Genomic DNA, 18,638 nt, shown 5'->3' on the forward strand with positions numbered 1-18,638 from the left:
CTGATGGGGAATCAAATCCCCCATTCAGTGTGCAGGACGATGCTCCAACCAACTGAGTCACAGCGGCCAGGGGCAGACCCCAGATCTTACTCTGCCCCATTGCTCACGTGCATCCGTCTGCCTGTGCGTGTGCATATGTGCGTGTGTGCATGTGTGCATGTGTGTTTCTAGGTAACTTGATCCCATGCGGAGCTCTGTGTGAGCTACGAAACGGATCCCTCATCCCAGAGCAGGCCCCTGGAGCCCGCCCACCTGTCTGTCCCTAGAGAATTCTTTCTTTACAAAGGGGATTCGTGTGTTTGAGCGCAGGCATCCTGCCCTTCTGAATCACCAGGGCTGGAGCAAAGGCCTTTAGCACAAAGCAGTGGAGTCCCCGGCACAGCGCACAGCGGTCGGAGGGAGGCAGCTGTGGGCAGGGGCCGGGTGGGCGTGTGCACCCAAGGAACAGAGCGAGTCCCCGTGCTGGGGCAGGCTCCGCTCCCACAGCCCAAGCAGACGGCGGGAAAGTGGTTTGGGAGCCAGCCCTGGGCCAGTGAGGGAGGGAGAAAACAGAGAGGCGGCCTCCTGAGTCACCGCGTGGTGGTCTGGGGAGGGGTTGCTCAGGCTCAGAGACAAATTGCAGTCATTAGGGAATTTAAGAGGCTGAAGGAGGGGCTCAGCACACTGGCCCTGCTCCAAGTTAGGATGGGTTCCCCAAAGCCAGGGCCCTGAAAGGGGTGGGAGGGAATAATGGAGAACTCGTCGTGGAGGGGGCCATTGATATTCTCTTCCTACTTCCCCAATCCTTTTACCCATCGACACTCCCTTTTGCCTACTTCCTGATGTGATACCCAATAGAAGCGACTGGCTATCAAGGGAGTGGAGAGCAGATTTTTGCAGGATGACCTAGCTGCTCTCCCGTACTGCCGGCGATATTGGACTAAAGGCTCACATATGATTCAACCTTGTCTCTGCTTAATTGGCTCAAGGAGTGACAGGTACCTGGACCCATTGTTGTCCAGTTTCAGCCCCACCTCAGGCTTCCTGGAATCCTTCCTCCCCTCACTGCTCTGTCTCTCCTGTTATCTCTGGGTCTCCGTCTCCTTTATTTCTTTTTTCTTTCTCTTCCTTTTTTGTCGTCTTTATTTTTTCATTTATCTTTTTGTCTGCTTGTTGTTGTTGTTTTTCTTTTCTTTTTCTTTTTTTTCATTTATCTTTTTGTCTGCTTGTTGTTGTTTTCTTTTCTTTTAATTTTTTTTCGTTTATTTTTTTGTCTGCTTGTTGTTTCGTTTTTCTTTTGGGTCTCCATCTCTTCCTCTATTTCTGCACCCTACTCTCCAGTTCTGCACAGAGATTCCCCCTCTCTGACAGGGCCCCTGCTCCCCCACCTTCCAGGACTGTGAGGACCACAAAGTGAGAAAACATGGGAGACAGGATGGCCTCCTGCACCTCAGGCTCCTGCTGGTTCCTCATCCCCACCCCACCTCTCTCTTTCTGGGCTGCTGTTCCCCTCCATCGCTGCCTCCTCTGTTCCTGTCCCCATCACCAGTCTTGCACCCACCACCCCCTCTTCTCCCCACTTTCTTCTGCCTCATCCTTCATCCTCCTCCTCTCCTTCAAGGGTCTCTCCGCACCTCCTTCTGTCACCATGGCTACTATTCCGCATGTGTGTGTTTGGGGAAGGGGGACACCTCTGCCTCTTCTCTCTCTCTTTACCTTTTCTCTTTCCTTGTGTCTGTTTCTATTCTGTCTTCACCTTCGTCCCGGTTCTCTCTGCTTCTCACTCTGCTTTTCCACACTGATGTCTCCATGAATCTCTCTCTGTGCCTCCTGCCCCATCTTGTCATTTTCTATCTGCCTTCTCTGTCCCCATCTCTCTCAGTTTTGCCTTTTACACTTCTCTCTCTGGGCCTGTATTTTTCTTACCCTTTCCCTGGCTCTCCATCTTCATGGTACATTTCCGGCCTCTGTCCCTCCCTCCCTCACCCCCTCCCAGTACCTTCTCCTGAGCACTCCCTTACCCCATCCACCCTGCCCTGGGGTCCCCCTCCTTGGATCCCTTCCAGATTCTAACAGCTTCACAGGGGGGTGCGGTTTCTCATTAACAACTGTGGCTGCTTCTCTGGCCAGAGAGGAGAGGGAGGAGATGGTACCAGGGAGTCTTGGAATGAGAACTTAGCAATTAAAAAAAAAAGTCAGGAGAAGGGCGGGGTGGGGGGCGGGCAGGACCAACTGCCCAGACCAGGGATAAAAGGCCTCCACAGAGTGACAGGGAGGTGAGGCACCATCCCCACTTCCTCCACACAGGAAGACATCAAGGCCGGACGTGAGCCTTGTTCAGCGTCTTCCCTCCAGCCACCGAGGACCCCAGACCCTCCCTCTGGCCTCGACTCTGTCCTGGATCCATGTCCCTAAGGGTCTCGGTCTCTGTGTGAGAGACTCTTGCCGTCTCTGTCCCTCAACCTCTGGGTCTGACACAGCCTCCTTCTCCCTCTCACTTTCTCTCTGTTTTTGCCAGAACTCAAATCCCAAGTCCCCAGAATGTTCTTCCTGCTGACCGCACTTCAGATCTTGGCCATAGGTAAGATAGAAGTGGGGTTCGGGGTAGGAAGTTCCCTGGAGACATTGAGAAAGGAGGGGCAAGGGCCCTGGGGACCAGGATGTTCATGAGTAACCTGGTGAGAAGAGATGGGGTGGTGGTTTGGAAATCAAGGCTGACAGATGTGCTGGAGGGGGGTCCTAAGTGCTGATTCACGGTTCTATCAGGAGGTTTCAGGGCTCATATGAGAAAGGAGGGCCATATGGTGCTCCCAAATAATGGTGGGGGTGGCGATGGGGTGGTGGGCTCACAGCAGGGACATGGTATGGAGTATGGAGTGGGTGTGGGGAAAGGTGGTGGAACCTGGGGGGGCCACACTAAATGGCAAGTTTGGAGGTGGGACAGGGGGCTCCTTGAATGTGTTAGAGGAGGATTAATGGGGAGTATTGTCAAAAATGATGATGGAAAGTGTTTATGGGAGAATGCTCTCAAGATCAGAAGACATAGCAGACCCTGGGTCAAACAACGGGGGCAGTAGGCAGTAAGCTCTCTATTGTACTGGGACAGTGATGGGGGCCATGTTGGGCATATCTCATATTGGGTGGGGCAGACGGGTGTGGTAGGTCAAGGGTTCAGAATAGAAAGAGGGGTTTGGGTGCTGGGCATCTTAGCTAGCTGGGGGTGGGGGGGAGTGGAGGACATTTGCTTACCTGCTTTCCCCACCCCACCTTTGCCTGTTTCTAGCCATGGTACAGAGCCAAGATGATGAGAACAAAATAATTGGTGGCTACCCATGCCTCCAGCATTCCCAGCCATGGCAGGCAGCCCTGCTGGCAGGTATCACGCGTCGCTTCCTTTGTGGGGGGGCCGTGCTGTCAGACCAGTGGGTCATCACCGCTGCTCACTGTTCCCGCCTGTGAGTCACACCTCCTCCTATTCTTATGCCAAGAGAATTCCTGTTAGGAGCCCCAGAGCTCAGCTGAGAACCTGGACCCCTGTGCAGAACCTAAAGTAGTAGCTGGGTCCTGGTTTGGGGGGGTCTAGATAAGAGCCTAGAACCACAGACACAGCTCAGAATACGGAATCCAGCCATACATCTGGAACTCAGTTTAGATTTTGAAAGCAGATTGACAGATTAGAACCCATACACCAGCTTGGAGGCCCACACAGAACCTAGAACCTAATGCGTAACCTCGAGATCCATACGGAGGCCGGGCTCTTACATAAAGATTAAGATTAGGAGCCCATTGTAGATTGGTGGTTGAATTTGGGGCACAGTCTACATTTAGAAACCCAGGACCCCTCTCATAACACGGCCTAGAATCCAGAGTCTGGTTTAGAACCGATAGTCCAACCATAAATCTAGAACCTCACTTGTAGCTGGAACAAACAGCTCAGAGTGAAGGGTAGAAGCAGAATCCAGAGTACCTTCTGGATCCAATATTTAGTTTGGAGTCTCATCTATAGCTCCTCTTTGAGTGGCCTAGAACTTAGACCACAACCCAGTGTCTAAATCCCAGAATGCAGACCATAATCTGAAGCCCCACGCAGAACTCATAACCCCTCTAAGGTTCTAGACCTAAACCTGGAACCCAGGCCCCAGATAGGTCCTACTGCCTATAAATAAGATCTAATGCCATAAACTGAAGTTCAGTTTAGAACCTAGAGCCCAGAACTCAGCCCAGAGTCTAGAATATAAAACTCAGAATGCAAGCCAGCATCTAGAAACTTGGGCCCAGGAGCTCCATTTAGAACCCAGAGCCCAACCTGAGGTCAAGGACTCAGGCCAGAGTCTAAAACAAAGAGCCCAGATAAACCTGTCATTTGATGGGAAACAGAGCCCAGCCGAGAATCAAGACTGCAGACCAATATTTAGAACCCTAAGCCCAACTGGAGTACAGAGCTCAAACCATTGTCTAAAACCCAGGTCATAAGCCAGAACTTAAGCAAGAGCCCAGAACTCAGTCTAGAAACTGGAGCTCATATCAGCATCCAGAATCGGTAGCTCACGTCTTAATGCATTGGTCAATATAGCATCCTCACCCTACCCCGAAACTGAAAGCTCAAATCAACATCCAGAACCTAGATTCAAGCCATACATAGTGTAGAGCTCAAAACCCAACCCTCAGCTTAACCTAGAACGGTAAACTCACACTGGTATCTAGAAAGTATGCCGCAATCCAGACTCAATCTAGAACCAAAATCCTAGCTTAGATTCCAAAATCCAAAGGGTATAGAACCCAGAGGCCACGCTAGAACAAGGATGGAGCTTCCCTGGAGTCTAAGCCAGAATATCAATTCTGATTTAGACCCTAGAACCATAGTCCAGAGTCTGACTTAGAATACAGAGCCTAGAACCTGGCACTGGCCGAGAAGTCCCAACCATCCCCTTACACTCAAGCCAGAAGCCAGAGCACAGCTCAAGGAAGGAGGGAGGCTGGTGGGACTAGGCCAGGAGAGAATACCCAGGCCATGGGAGAGGGCACAGAGGCCAGCAAATGCTCAGCCTAGAGTTGGAGGGAATGGGGCTGGAGCATGGAGAGGGGTCTCTCCAGGTCAGATCATGAGCAACATTACTCTTGTGCGTCATGGGCCAGGATCCTTCGGGTAGCTCTGGGCAAGCACAACCTGAAGAAGCATGAGGCCACCCAGCAGGTGCTGCGCGTAGTTCAACAGGTGCCATACCCCCAGTATAACTCCCGGACCCACGACAATGACTTGATGTTGCTGAGGCTGGAGCGGCCCGCTCGGCTGGGGAGGGCGGTGAAGCCCATCACTGTGGCCCAGAACTGCAGCAGCCCACACACTCCCTGCCGTGTGTCAGGCTGGGGCACCACATCCAGCCCCATTGGTGAGGAGTCCTGCATCCCGGAGAGGAGCGGGCTGAGGGCTGGGCTTCTGGGTCTGAGGGAGGAGGAGGTAAGTCCCCACATTCCTGGGGCCTGTTGGAAGGTGGACCCAAGTCATGACCACTCAGTGCCTCCCCAGCCAGGTACCCTAACGCTCTGCAGTGCGTGAACATCAGCATCACCCCTGATCAGCAGTGTCAGAAGGCCTATTCCGGGGCCATCACTGCAGGCATGGTCTGTGCGGGAGTCCCGCAAGGCGGGAAGGACTCGTGTCAGGTGAGGCCCAGACTGAGAGTCGGAGGAAGGGTGACTCGGGGCTGGGACTTTAGTACAAAAGGATCTCAGGAGCATGAAAATCAGCAGGGGGTCCCCCAAGACCGAGAGAGATTGTAATAGCCAGGCCGCCTCCTGGCTGTAAGCCCTTGTAATGAACCTAATCCCTCTGTGCCTCGGTTTCCTCATCTGCCAAGCAGAGGTAGCACCTCTTCGAGCTGTTGGTGGAATTAGATGAGATAGTCCATGGAAAGAGCGCGGAGCTGCCCTGGCTGGTTTGGCTCAGCGGTTGGAGCGTTGGCCTGCGGACCAGAGAGTCCTGGGTTCGGTTCCCGCTAGGGGCACGTACCAAAAAAAAAAAAAGAGCACGGAGCAGCGCCTGCTCATGGCTCTGGTCACTGGGCACCTGGGAATCTGTGCTCAGGGCCTCTAGACATCTAATCCATCTCCCAGAGCAGGGGGATATGATGAGACACACGCAGTTTTCTAGAGACAGAGCTAAGATGAAAATGGGCTCAGTGAGACCCAGAGACAGCAGGAACCGAAGAAGAGGCAAGGAAGTGACCCGAACCCCAATGGAGATGTCTGCAGAGCCCCCTCCCCACCTGCCAGGCTCTCAGCCCACGCGCTTCCCCATCGCCGCCTCTCGGCTTCTCCGTGCATATGGCTCTGACCATCTGTCTGTGGGTGTCTCCATTGGACTGTCCCCCTCAGGGAGATTCCGGGGGACCCCTGGTGTGCAGAGGAAAACTCCAGGGCCTCGTGTCCTGGGGGATGGAGCGCTGTGCCAAGGCTGGCTACCCGGGAGTCTACACCAACCTCTGCAAGTACTACAACTGGATCCAGCGAACCATGCGGAACACATGATGGTCAGTGTAACAGAACAGCGCTGCTCACTCGCTGCCCAGACCTGCTCGCTCCGCTCAAGACCAGCCCCTCCTCCCCCAGACCCAGGAGCCCAGGCCCCCAGCCCTCCTCCCTCAGACCCAGGAGTCCAGGCCCCCAGCCCTCCTCCCCCAGACCCAGGAGCCCAGGCCCCAGCCCCTCCTCCCTCAGACCCAGGAGTCCAGACCCCACCCCTCCTCCTTCAGACCAGGAGCCCAGGCCCCAGCCCCTCCTCCCCCAGACCCAGGAGTCCAGACCCCACCCCTCCTCCTTCAGACCAGGAGTCCAGGCCCCCAGCCCTCCTCCCTCAGACCCAGGAGTCCAGGCCCCCAGCCCCTCCTCCCTCAGACCCAGGAGTCCAGGCCCCCAGCCCCTCCTCCCTCAGACCCAGGGTCCAGGCCCCCAGCCCTCCTCCCTCAGACCAGGAGTCCAGGCCCCCAGCCCTCCTCCCTCAGACCAGGAGTCCAGGCCCCCAGCCCTCCTCCCTCAGACCAGGAGTCCAGGCCCCCAGCCCTCCTCCCTCAGACCCAGGAGTCCAGGCCCCAGCCCTCCTCCCTCAGACCCAGGAGTCCAGGCCCCCAGCCCCTCCTCCCTCAGACCCAGGAGTCCAGGCCCCCAGCCCTCCTCCCTCAGACCAGGAGTCCAGGCCCCCAGCCCCTCCTCCCTCAGACCCAGGAGTCCAGGCCCCCAGCCCCTCCTCCCTCAGACCCAGGAGTCCAGGCCCCCAGCCCTCCTCCCTCAGACCCAGGAGCCCAGGCCCCAGCACCCGAGTCCTGACCTGCTCAGAACTCCCTCTCCCAGAGCAGTTCCTCAGAGGCTGTCCCCACCCCCACAGCATCACCACCCTAGACACAGAGGGTTGAAGCATGAAGGCAACAAACTTGGCAACATCTTCCAAAGAAGACAATTTTCAACACTCTTGGTGTCTCTGTCAATCAGATAAATAATAATAAAAATCAAAGAATCCTAAATTCCGTTCATCTGTTCATTGAATCCATCCAACACATATGCACACAGCAGCTCCACGGAGCAGGGCTAGGGGCCGAACCTGACACTGGCTGAATGGGACAGTTCCATGGGGGTTGACCGCCCACCCCCTCCATCCACCGTATCTGGTGTGAAAGAGGCCCCTTCAGCTTTGCAGTGTGACCGTGAACAGGACCACTTCTCCCCATCCTCCTATCTGGGTTATGTGAGCAGGGACAGCTGAGGTCCAGGGCAGGGAGGGCAATGATGTACTATTTCCTGGAAAACCCTATGCAAATAGAGAAGTCCTCTTTGTCCTAATCAGATATCAGGTGAAAAGAGTTGAGTTCATCACACTTTGGAGTTCAAGTCCCGGCAGAGCCCTGCTCTCGTTATATTGGTCTATTTCCACCAGTCATCCCCGGCCTAGGTCTCCTCCCTCCCCACAGGCACAGACACAGGTGGCCTCCAATGCCGTGCATTGTTGCATTGTTGCTTCTAATTCACAGGGAACCATTGTGTTATGAATTTCACTTTCTTACTTGCATTCATCGGCAACTGTCTTATTGGGCACCTACTGTGCACCAGACATTGGTCTATTTATTGGGCACCTACTGTGCACCAGACATTGGTCTATTTATTGGGCATCTACTGTGCACCAGGCATGTTCGAAAAGGTGGAACTTGGAATAAGCCCGACAAGACTAAATGCTTCCTCTCAGAGCTCCATTCTAGCAGCAGATGACAGGCAAGAAACGCGAAACTTGATTTCAAAGTAAAGTAGAGAGTCCCGGGAAGTAAAATGGTCAATAAACTTGAGCTGGGCGGCAGGCCCAGCGTGTACCACGGCCAGCTCACTCCAGCCCAGAGGAGCCTGTTGGCAAATTTTCAGGAATTCGGAGAGCAGGTTGCTAAACACAGCCATGATTAAAAATTAAATTACATAAACTTACAATTAAACAAGGTATATTATAAACAAAGTCCAGCCCTGGCCAGGTGGCTCAGTTAGTTGGAGCATTGTCCTGTATACCAAAAGGTTGCAGGTTTGATTCCCGGTCAGGGCATATACCTAGGTTTTGGGTTCGATCCCTGGCCAGGGCTCACAGGAGGCAACCGATTGATGTTTCTCTCTCACATCGACGTTGCACTCTATCCCTTCCTCTCTATATAAAATCAGTAAAAACGTATATACCCTCAGGTGAAGGTTAAAAAAAAAAACAATCTACAAAGTCCACAAACACTAGAAACTTGTCAATTCCTAATTATTTTTACCAGTATCCATGCTTTGACATTATTTATGTCTATCACATTACATCTGCAATGGTGGGCTTCTGCGCATCTTTCTGATTCCCTGTCGAGCGACTTTGCATTGGTAGGTTGATAACAGCTCAAGGGGCAGTATTTTCACCACAGAAATTGGCAAACAGTACAGATCAGAGAGCTGCTGTTAAACCCTTACCAACACACTACTGGACAGGTCAGCCTGGGAGCAACCCGATGACATTGGTGTCCATATTCTCATAGTTCTGTGCTAGGTCACTCCAGAGGTCACACAGAGTGGCATGCAGTGGCTTCACCCATGTTCATTCACTGTGCTGCGGGGGACAGTACAGAATCAGAGAATTCTGAGGTGGCGGTTGTGGGACCACAGCAGCTCAAAAGACTGCTGAGAAATGCCCTGGCCTGGTAGCTCAGTTGACTGGAGCAGCATTCTGATGCTCGGAGGTTGTGGGTTCAATCCCCAGTCAGGGGATACACAGGAATCAACCAGTGAGTGCATAAGTGGGTGGAACAACACATTCTCTCTCTTTCTATCCCGCCCCCCTCTTTCCCCTTCTTCTCTCTCTCTAAAAATTAATATGTTTTTTAAAATTAAAAAAAAAAAAGTTTGCTGGGTAATGGAGGCTGCACCTTCTGGGGCGATCACACACACACACACACACACACACACACACGGCCCAACCAGCTCTGGGAGGAAAGGGAAGAAAAGCAGTTGTGTACTTGGGTGGCTTCAGGCCCCAGAGGGATGAGGATATAGCCCTGCTGTAACTCTTGGACTACATTCTATAAAGATAAACAGACATACTTTAGCCCTGGCCGGTTTGGCTCAGCAGTTAGAGCGTCAGCCTGCGGTCCAGAGAGACCCGGGTTCAGTTCCCGCTAGGGGTGCGTACTCGGTTGCAGTTTGTCCCTGACCCTCGTGGGTCGTGCGGGTGGTGGCCACTCTATGTGTCCCCTTCACGTCTATGGTTCTCTCTCTCTCTCTCTCTTCCTCCCACTCTATCTGAACAAAAAATGGAAAATGTCCTTGGGTGAGGATTTAAAAAAAAAAAAAAGCAGACCTACTTTAACGATTGCTTTAATCGAATTTCCAACCTATACTCCCAGCTGTGATGGTTGAGTATCATATTTTATTGTTTCTCGAATGCACACGACTTTCCCATTTTTAACACTTCTATTACTTTAATGTTTTTATTAATTTTTTAGACAGAGAAACATCCCTGTGAGAGAGAAACATCGATTGGCTGCCTCCTGCACGCCCCCTGGTGGGGATTAAGCCCGCAGCCTGGGCATGTGCCTTGACCGGGGATCAAACCTGGACCTCTCCGTCATTGGGACGAACCTCAACCCACTGAGCCACACTGGCCAGGCCATTTTTAACATTTCTAAAGTGGGAGGGCATATTAGAACTAAGTGATAGTGTCTTACTTCGCATTATGTCATAATTTCATCGACACCCCTTTGTTTCTTACTTGTGTAGGAAATGTTGCAAATACAATCCACGGTGTTGTGAACCAAAAAAGGGAGGGGGAGCTTTATGAAGAATAACCTCATAGGGTGGTCCAATCATAAATTCCTAACTGGGCAGGTCATGGTGGGTAGTCCAGCATATAACTTCTTTAGGGAAGGGTTTTAAATCAGCCCTGGCCATTGTCTCTGTGCATCTAGACTCACAGGGCGCAGAATTCGATCCCCGCCCTGCTTTCTCCCACCTCCATGTAATCTGCGTTCCTTCCTTAATTCCGAGGGCATAAAAGAAACCCCAGAACTTTTATTCTCCGGAGCATTTGAGATCTTGCTCCCCGGCATGTGTCTTCGGTTTGGTTAAAATAAACACGTACAAAAATTATTGACAGGTTTGGACCCTTCTAATGTCGACAGCATTTCAGATGGAATGAAACGGGGTACAAAGGAAAGTGAGTGGGGTCAGGTTGCCATACTAAGTAGACGATCTCATTCCATATGCTGTTTGCTCGTCTAGCGTATTGCTTCTAATTGCCGCAGTCTTCTCAAGCTGTGATCCACGTAGTAGCCACTAACCGCATGTCTACATTTTTATTTATTTGTTTGCTTTTTAATCCTTACCCGAGGATATGTTTTTATTGATGAGAGAGAGAGAGAGAAACACTGATATGAGAGAACAACACTGATTGGTTGCCTCCCATACACACCCTGACTGGGGATTGAACCTGCAACCTGGGTATGTGCCCTGACCGAGAATCGAACCCAAGACCTTTTCAGTGTATGGTACGACACTCAGCCGAGTCACACCAGCCAGGGCACATGTGGTCATTTTAAAATTAAAATTAACTGGCCCGGCTGGTGTGACTCAGTGGTTGAGTGTTGACTCATGCACCAAGAGGTCTCCAGTTCTATTTCCGGTCAGGGCACATGCCCAGGTTGTGGGCCCAAACTCCAGTGGGGGTATGCAGGAAGCAGCCAATCGATGTTCTTATCCCTCTCTCCCTTTCCCTTCCTCTCTCTCTCTCAAATCAATAAAGAAATAAAAATTTTAAATAAAAATAAAATTAACTGAATTTAACCCATGTTAAACTTCCATCCCTTAGTCTCACTGCTACATTTTGCCGCTCAACAACCACGTGCGGCTAGCGGTAGCCAAATTAGATAGTGCCAATAAATAAAACATTTCCATTATTGCAGAAAGTTCACTGGTACAGTTCTACTCAAGTCTGCACCCTTGCTTCTCAGACCATGGTCCCAAGAACAGCAGAATTATTATCACCTAAAGCTCATAAAATGTTGAGTCTTGGACCCCCACCCCACACCAACTAATCCAGAATCTGCATTTTACCAAGATCCCCAGAGGACTCCGTGAATATTAAAATTTGAGAAGCACCATCCCATGGTGTCGACCCCATGGAGGCCAGAAACATCCAAACCTGTAGATAATTGTTTAAGACTTTAATTGAGCCAAACTGATGAGTCATTCAGGAGGCAACCAATCAATGTGCCTCACATGGGTATTTTTCTTTCTCTCCCTCTCCTTCCCTCCCTTTCACTCTGTCTGCAAATCAATGGACAAATATCCCACCAAGGTTTCGGGTTCAATCCCCAGTCAGGGCACATACAAGAAGCAACCAATGAATGCATAAATAAGTGGAACAACACATTAATGTTTCTCCCTCTCTCTCTTTCTCTCCCCCGACCCTCTCTCTCCCCCTTCCTTTTTCTCTCCAAAATCAATTTAAACATTTTTTTTTAGCCCTAGCTGGTGTGGCTGAGTTAGTTGGAACCCTTGTCCTGTGCACTGCAGGGTCTCATGTTGATTTCTGGTCATGGCACATACCGAGATTTTGGGTTTGATCCTTGGCTGTGGTACATGGGGGAGACAATCAATTGATATTTCTCTCTCTTCTTCTCCTTTCCTCTTTCTCTAAAATCAATCAAAAAAAAAATCCTCAGATGAGGATTAAAAATAAAAATAATAAATAAATAAGAAAGAAAGAAGTGATAGGCTCGTGGTGGGACTACCCACCATGCCCTGCCCAGTTAGAAATTTGCAATTTATTTTGGCTCCACTTTATTTTCCACCATGTTAATGACCCCTTCTCCCAGTGATGGACACATCTAGGTTACCTTCACTGAACCCAAGCAATTCGTGCAATGACTATTTGGGGTGTCGACCATAAACAAAAGTCAACTTGGTATTTGGTCACCAAAAAGGATTTATTCAGGAAAAAGAACGACAATCCAGTAAGTGCTGCCAAGGCCAGACATGTGGAAGTCATGGCAGGACAGAGATAAAAGAAGTACTTTGTACTGGGGGGGGGGAAAAGCTAAGGGGAGGGGTTGTTACAACCATAGAGCTACAATGTAAACATAGAGTGGTTCCTATGAGGCTCTGTCCACAACACAGGGTGTGAGAGCTCCCCCTACAGGCCCTCCAAATTCCTGTCCTAAATTTTGATAGGGCACATGCCCCTTATGTACCTTTAGGACACACCTCTGGAGGACAGGAGCAGGACTACTGGACCAAAAGGCCTACTCTTTAATCAATTTCACCAAGTACCAGCAGGTTTTTGTCCAGATAAGAAGGGTTCCTGTCTCCCCACACCCTCGATAATGCCAGTAGTTCATTCATTCATCCAGCAAATATTCATTGAATGGTATTATGTTCCAAGTACTGTTCAAGGAATAAAACAGATAAACACCTCTGCCCTTGGAGAATTCACTTCTAGAAAAGAGGCAGACAAAGAAACAAATGAATAAGTAAAACATAAAGTATTACAGATGGGAGTGAGCCATGGAGACTAAGGATTTCAGAGAAGGATTGCAATGTTGTTTTTTTTAATTGTCATACAAGCCCTGGCTGGGTAGCTCAGTTGGTTGGAGCATCATCCTGATACATCAAGGTTGCGGGTTTGACCCTCTGTCAGGGCACATACAAGAATCAACCAGTGAATGCATAAATAAGTGGAACAATAAATCAATGTTTCTTTCTTTCTCTCCCTCCCTTCTTCTCTCTCTCCAAAATCAATAAATAAAAATAAAATAGCCCTGGCTGGTTTGGCTCAGCGGTTAGAGCATTGGCCTGCGGTCTGGAGAGACCCGGGTTTGGTTCCTGCTAAGGGCACGTACCTCGGTTGCAGTTTGTCCCCGGCCCTAATTGGGTCATGTGGGTGGCAACCACTCGATGTGTCCCTTTCACATCGATGTCTCTCTCTCTCTCTCTCACTCTATCTGAACAAAATATCAAAATAATGTCCTTAGGTGAGGATAAATAAAATAAAATAAAATAAAAATTGTCATACACACACTTTCTACCCACCAGCAGGACTTCAATTATCCTGTTAATGGGTGAATCCCCTTTACTTTGTCCATTACAGTTGACATTTATTATTTTACAATAGTTTCCGGTGTACAGCATAGGGTTTAGCCATTTATATAATTTACGAAGTGATCCCCCTGATAAGTCTAGTACCCACCTGGCACCATACATAGTTTTTACAATATTATTGCCTGTATTTCCTGTGCTGTATTTTACATCCTTAAGAGTTGCAATGTTAAGTGTATGGTTGTGCCATGAAGGGTTGTTAACTCAGCAGGCTGTCCAAGCCCTGCACATTACAACAAAAGATTTGGCTTTTGCCTGGCTTCTGGGAGATAACCACTAAGCATCTGCAATATCCTGTTTTGTTTACCTGGGGGCCCTGGACCATACCAGAGAGACTATTCTAACAAGGTGACTTCTGGTGGAGTTCTCAGAGCATGTTGTATCAGTTTTATTTCTGGAGGACCTAGAGATTAAGGTCAACCACAAAGGCAAGGTAGCTGTGCCTACATGACCAACACCCAATAAAATACCTAGACACCAAAGTTCCGGCGAGCTCCCCTGGTGGACAGCACTCTGTATGTGTTGCCAAACATCATCGTTGGGAGAATTAAGGGTTCTCCACCTGATTACACCAGGAGAGGATAACAGGGAGCTTGTGCCTCTCCCGGGCTCTGCCCTGTGTGCTATTTTCTTTTATTCATGTTAATTGGTAGCCTTTTGCTGTCATAAAACCAAAACCATGAGTACAGCAGCTTTTCTGAGTTCTGTGAATCCTTCGGGTGATTCATTGAACCCGTCTTGGGATACCCAGTTACAGGAGTCAAGGAAGTTTTCATGGAGAAAATGACAAGAATAAGAGAAACCTGGAGGAGGGTTCCCCCAGCGGGAACAGCCTTGAGATGGGGGTACACCTGGCACGAGAGGGGCAGGAGTGACAGGTAGATGACCCCAAAGGACTGTTTGAACTAGATAGTCTACAGCCTTGTAGGCCATCCTAAGAAGACTTGACTTTCACTCTGAGTGAGGTAGAAGGCATTGCAGGGTTTGGAGAAGAGGAGTGACCTGCCCTGGCTTAGTTTTTAAAAGGTCAGTCTGGCTGCTGTGTTGCAAACCAGATGTAGGCGGACGAGGACAGAAACAGGGAGACTACATAGTAAACCTACAATAATACAGGTGAGAGCTAATGGTGACTGGGAGGGACCAGGGTGGTGAGGATGAAAGGTGTTGAGAAATGGGCAGATTCTGGATCTATTTTGAAGGTAGAGTCGACGGGGTTTGGTAACAAAATGGACGTGTGGTATGAGAAAAGGAATTCAACGTCGAGACGGAGCTTTAGGCCAAGGCGTGGAAGGACCATTTACTGAGAAGACCAAGGCTGCAAGAGGAGCCTGTGTGGGACCTCAGAGGAGTCGAGGACAGGAGTTTGGTTTTGAACATGGAGATATGAGTAGGCAGGTGGATGCTAAGCCAAGAGCTCTAGAGTGAGGTCTGGCTGGAGACACACATTTGGGAGTCGTCAGCCTGTGGATGGTATTTAAAGCCACAAGACCAGATGAGGTCGCCAAGGGAGTGAGCGTAGACGGAAGAGAGAAGAGGATCAAGTGCTGAGTCCTGAGATGTCCCACCACGTAGAGATCGAGGAGATGAGCCAACAGCATCAGGCACGGATGAGGAGCAGCCAGTGAGTTACAAGGAAGACCAGAAGGGCGTGGTGCCCCAGAAGTGCTGCTGAAAATTCAAGTAAGATGAACCCTGAAGAGCTGGCCACTGGGTTCAGCAACATGGAAGTTATTGGTGTCCTTAGCGGGGGCACAGTCAGCAGAGCAGTGGGGTCGAAAGCCTGCAGGGAGGGGACACGAGAGAGAACAAGAGGTGAGAAATTGCAGACAGTGAGTGTGGCCGACTCTTCAGAGCAGAATTGCAGTCCAGGGGAGTAACACGTTGGCCAGGAGAACATGAAGGTTCGAGAAGTTTTTATTTTATTATTTATTGTATCAAGTTTTAAAATTGATTTTAGTGTCCTGGCCGGTTTGGCTCAATGGCTAAAGCGTCGGCCGGAGGACCAATGAGTTGAGGGTTTGATTCTGGTCAAGGGCATGTATCTCAGTTGCGGTTTATCCCTGGCCCTGGTCAGGTCGTGCAAGAGGCAGCCGGTCAATGTGTCTCTCTTACATAGATGTTTGTCTTTCTCCCTCTCTCTCTCCCTCCCTCCGACTCTATCTGATGCTAAATGGAAAAAAATAAATAAATAAAATTGATTTTAGAGAGACAGGAAGGGGGAGAGAGAGAAACATCAATGTGAGAGAGAAACATCGATTGGTTGCCTCCTGTATGCACCCCAACAGGGGATCAAACCCCCAACTTGGGTATATGCCTCAACCAACTGAGCCACATTGGCCAGGGCAGTTAGAGAGGTTTTTTAAAATTCTTTTAGCCCTGACTAGTGTTGCTTGGTGGTTAGAACCTCGGCCCAAGCATTGAAGGGTAACAGGTTTGATTATTGGTCAAGGGCTTGTACCTGGGTTGCAGGTTCGATTCCCGGCCCCAGTTGGGACATGTGCGGGAGGCAACCAATCGATGTGTCTCTCTCACATCGATGTTTCTCTTTCTCTCCTTCCCTCCTTCCCTTCCACTCTCTCTAAAAATCAATGGAAAAAATATCCATGGATGAGGACTAACAAATTTTTTTCTTTTAATGGAACACAGGAGAAATCGTAGCATGTTTTTATGCTAATGGGACAGCTCATTGGTGGAGGAAAAATTAATGATGCAGACAAAAGAAAAGAGCCAGTTAGAATAATGTCCTCATGAAGACAAGAGGGGACGGGATACTGAGCACAAGTGGATGGGTCTGTTTTAGACAGAGATGCAGACTTTAGAAATAGGAGAGACGCCCTGGTTGGTTTGGCTCAGCGGTTAGAGCATCAGCCCACGGTCTGGAGAGACCAGGGTTTGGTTCCCGCTAAGGGCACGTACCTCGGTTGCAGTTTGTCCCTGGCCCCAGTTGGGGTCGTGTGGGTGGCAACCAGTCGATGTGTCTCTCTCACATCAATGTTTCTCTCTCTCTCTCCCTCCCTCTCCCCTCTAGCTCTATCTGAAGATGAATGCAAAAATGTCCTCAGGCGAGGATAAAAAAAAAAAATTTTTTTTTAAAGAATTAATTCATGGCTCTCGACTCCTTGTGCATCTCAAGTCTGGTTTTTCTGGGGACACCTCTCTATCTCTTATGTCTTTGTATCTCTCTCTCTCTCTCTCTCTCTCTCTCTCTCCATTTCCCATCCTCTACCACCCACTTTGTCTGTCTATCTCTGTGTATTTCTCCCTTTGCCTTTCTTGTATCAGGGCCTCACCTCTAGGCCTTGTTGTGGGGCCAACTTTCTCGTCCCAGCCAACACTTCCAACCAGAACTTCCAGTTCCTGCTTCACAAAGAACCCCATTTTGAAGCCAAGCTCGGGTGGGGCTTCCAGGAACCTCAGGCTGCCTCCATCTCCAGCTTTACCTATTTAACAAGCACATCGGTGGCCCTGGGTCCATATTAGGCACGTAAGCGCCTTCCAACATTAACTCATGTAACTCTCCTCTAGGGGGTAGGTGCTGTTGATAATGCCATTGTGCAAACGGGGACACCACGACACAGAGTGTCCTTGTCACTTGAACTTGAGTCTCAGCTCTCAACTACTAGGAATACCGTCTCCTTTTCTGGGCCTTCTTTCCCCAGCCATACTCTCTGATGGGGGAAGGACCCCAATCTGTGAGACAATACACCTGGACTTGGTCTAGCTGTTGGGTGACTTTCAGCAGCCCACTGCCCTCCATGGACTCCGGGTGCCTTACTGGTCAAGTGAGGGGGTGGCACATGCTCAACCCTCCGTGGGTCCATGACCTCACTTCAACGAGAGTCAGCCAACCTAAGCCCTGGCCAATCATAAGCTCTAATATCAGCATTGACCTCGTCCTCACCCCTCAGCCAATGCCAAAGCTAGCCACCCCCACTCCAGGTTCCAGCCCTTCCCAAGTAAGGAAGGCTTTTGTGGAAGTGTGGACCCAGGCCACAAGAGGGCACAGGTACCCTGACTTCCCACGCAAGCCTGTCACCTCATTTAACCCGGCATCCTCCCTCTTGCCACCCAGCCTGAACCCAACTCTGTGGGAAAAGAATGAACTCAGTGTCCACTCCCACTCCAGCCCTGTGAGGTGGGTGCAGAAGGAAAGCTGCTTCTCCGGCACCTCGAGAGGAGTTTACAGCTATGGCCCAGCCCACTCCCATCAAAACCCTACCTCAACACATACACTCAACCTCATGTCTAGTCTTCATTATCAGTGTCAACCCACAACACCAACTCTACTGTATTTCAACACCTCTCCATCCAAAACTTTAGTCTTGGCACCATCTCCGGCCCCAACCCGACAGCCCTCCATCAACAATCTTATCGACAGATTCCTCCCAACCACAAATGAGTCCTTTCCCCTAAACCAGTTCCAACCCCATCCTCACTGCATGTCCATTCTACTCCCCAAACTCACTTGCGTTCCCAGTGCAGTTATCAGACCCACCCTAAACCTGACCCTACTGTACGGAAAAATTGTGAGAGATGTCGATATAGACACAACAGGTGTCTCTGATGGAAAACCAGATGGGTCAACAGATTTGGGGGAGAGGGGGGTCTCTGCTTCTGTTATTGTCTTTGAGCTGTTTTACAACTCTGTAAATTATAGATAGCTGATAGAGTACACATAATTCTTGCCCATAACATACAAATAAGCTTTGTCAGGTAGAAGTACAATTTCCCTCCCCACCATGTAGAATAAGACAGTTTTATATCTGTTTATAAATTCATTTCAGCATTTTTTATTGTCTACATATGTGGGATTCTTTGTAACATCTTGAATATTTTATCACTTGTTAATGAATCAAAATAAAATCTTAGACATATATTCATTTTATATATGTAGAAGAATCATGGTTAGATCTTTTTTTTTTTTTAATTATCTTTTAAGCCCTGGCCAGGTAGCTCAGTTGGTTAGGGTATAGTCTTGATGCACCAAGGTTGTGGGTTCAATCCCCGGTCAG

At 49.7% G+C, this 18,638-nt stretch overlaps 1 protein-coding gene across 1 annotated transcript; it reads left to right on the forward strand.

Moving 5' to 3' along the window:
• Positions 1 to 2,520: 2,520 nt before the first annotated feature.
• KLK14 (kallikrein related peptidase 14) lies at positions 2,521 to 6,507 on the forward strand. The gene is made up of 5 exons (XM_036274983.1): positions 2,521 to 2,560; positions 3,263 to 3,434; positions 5,116 to 5,369; positions 5,507 to 5,643; positions 6,355 to 6,507. The coding sequence occupies exons 1-5, from the start codon at positions 2,521 to 2,523 to the stop codon at positions 6,505 to 6,507; spliced, it is 756 nt and encodes a 251-aa protein (XP_036130876.1).
• The last annotated feature ends 12,131 nt before the right edge of the window (positions 6,508 to 18,638 follow it).

The sequence above is a fragment of the Molossus molossus genome, unplaced genomic scaffold (assembly GCF_014108415.1).
Source record: "Molossus molossus isolate mMolMol1 unplaced genomic scaffold, mMolMol1.p scaffold_m16_p_21, whole genome shotgun sequence".
NCBI classification, from domain to species: domain Eukaryota; kingdom Metazoa; phylum Chordata; class Mammalia; order Chiroptera; family Molossidae; genus Molossus; species Molossus molossus.

Coding starts and splice junctions, on each gene's coding strand:
- KLK14 (XM_036274983.1), top strand. CDS start 2,521: ATGTTCTTCCTGCTGACCGCACTTCAGATCTTGGCCATAG. Junction 3,435..5,115: donor GCTGCTCACTGTTCCCGCCT/GTGAGTCACACC, acceptor GTCATGGGCCAG/GATCCTTCGGGTAGCTCTGG. Junction 5,644..6,354: donor GCGGGAAGGACTCGTGTCAG/GTGAGGCCCAGA, acceptor TGTCCCCCTCAG/GGAGATTCCGGGGGACCCCT.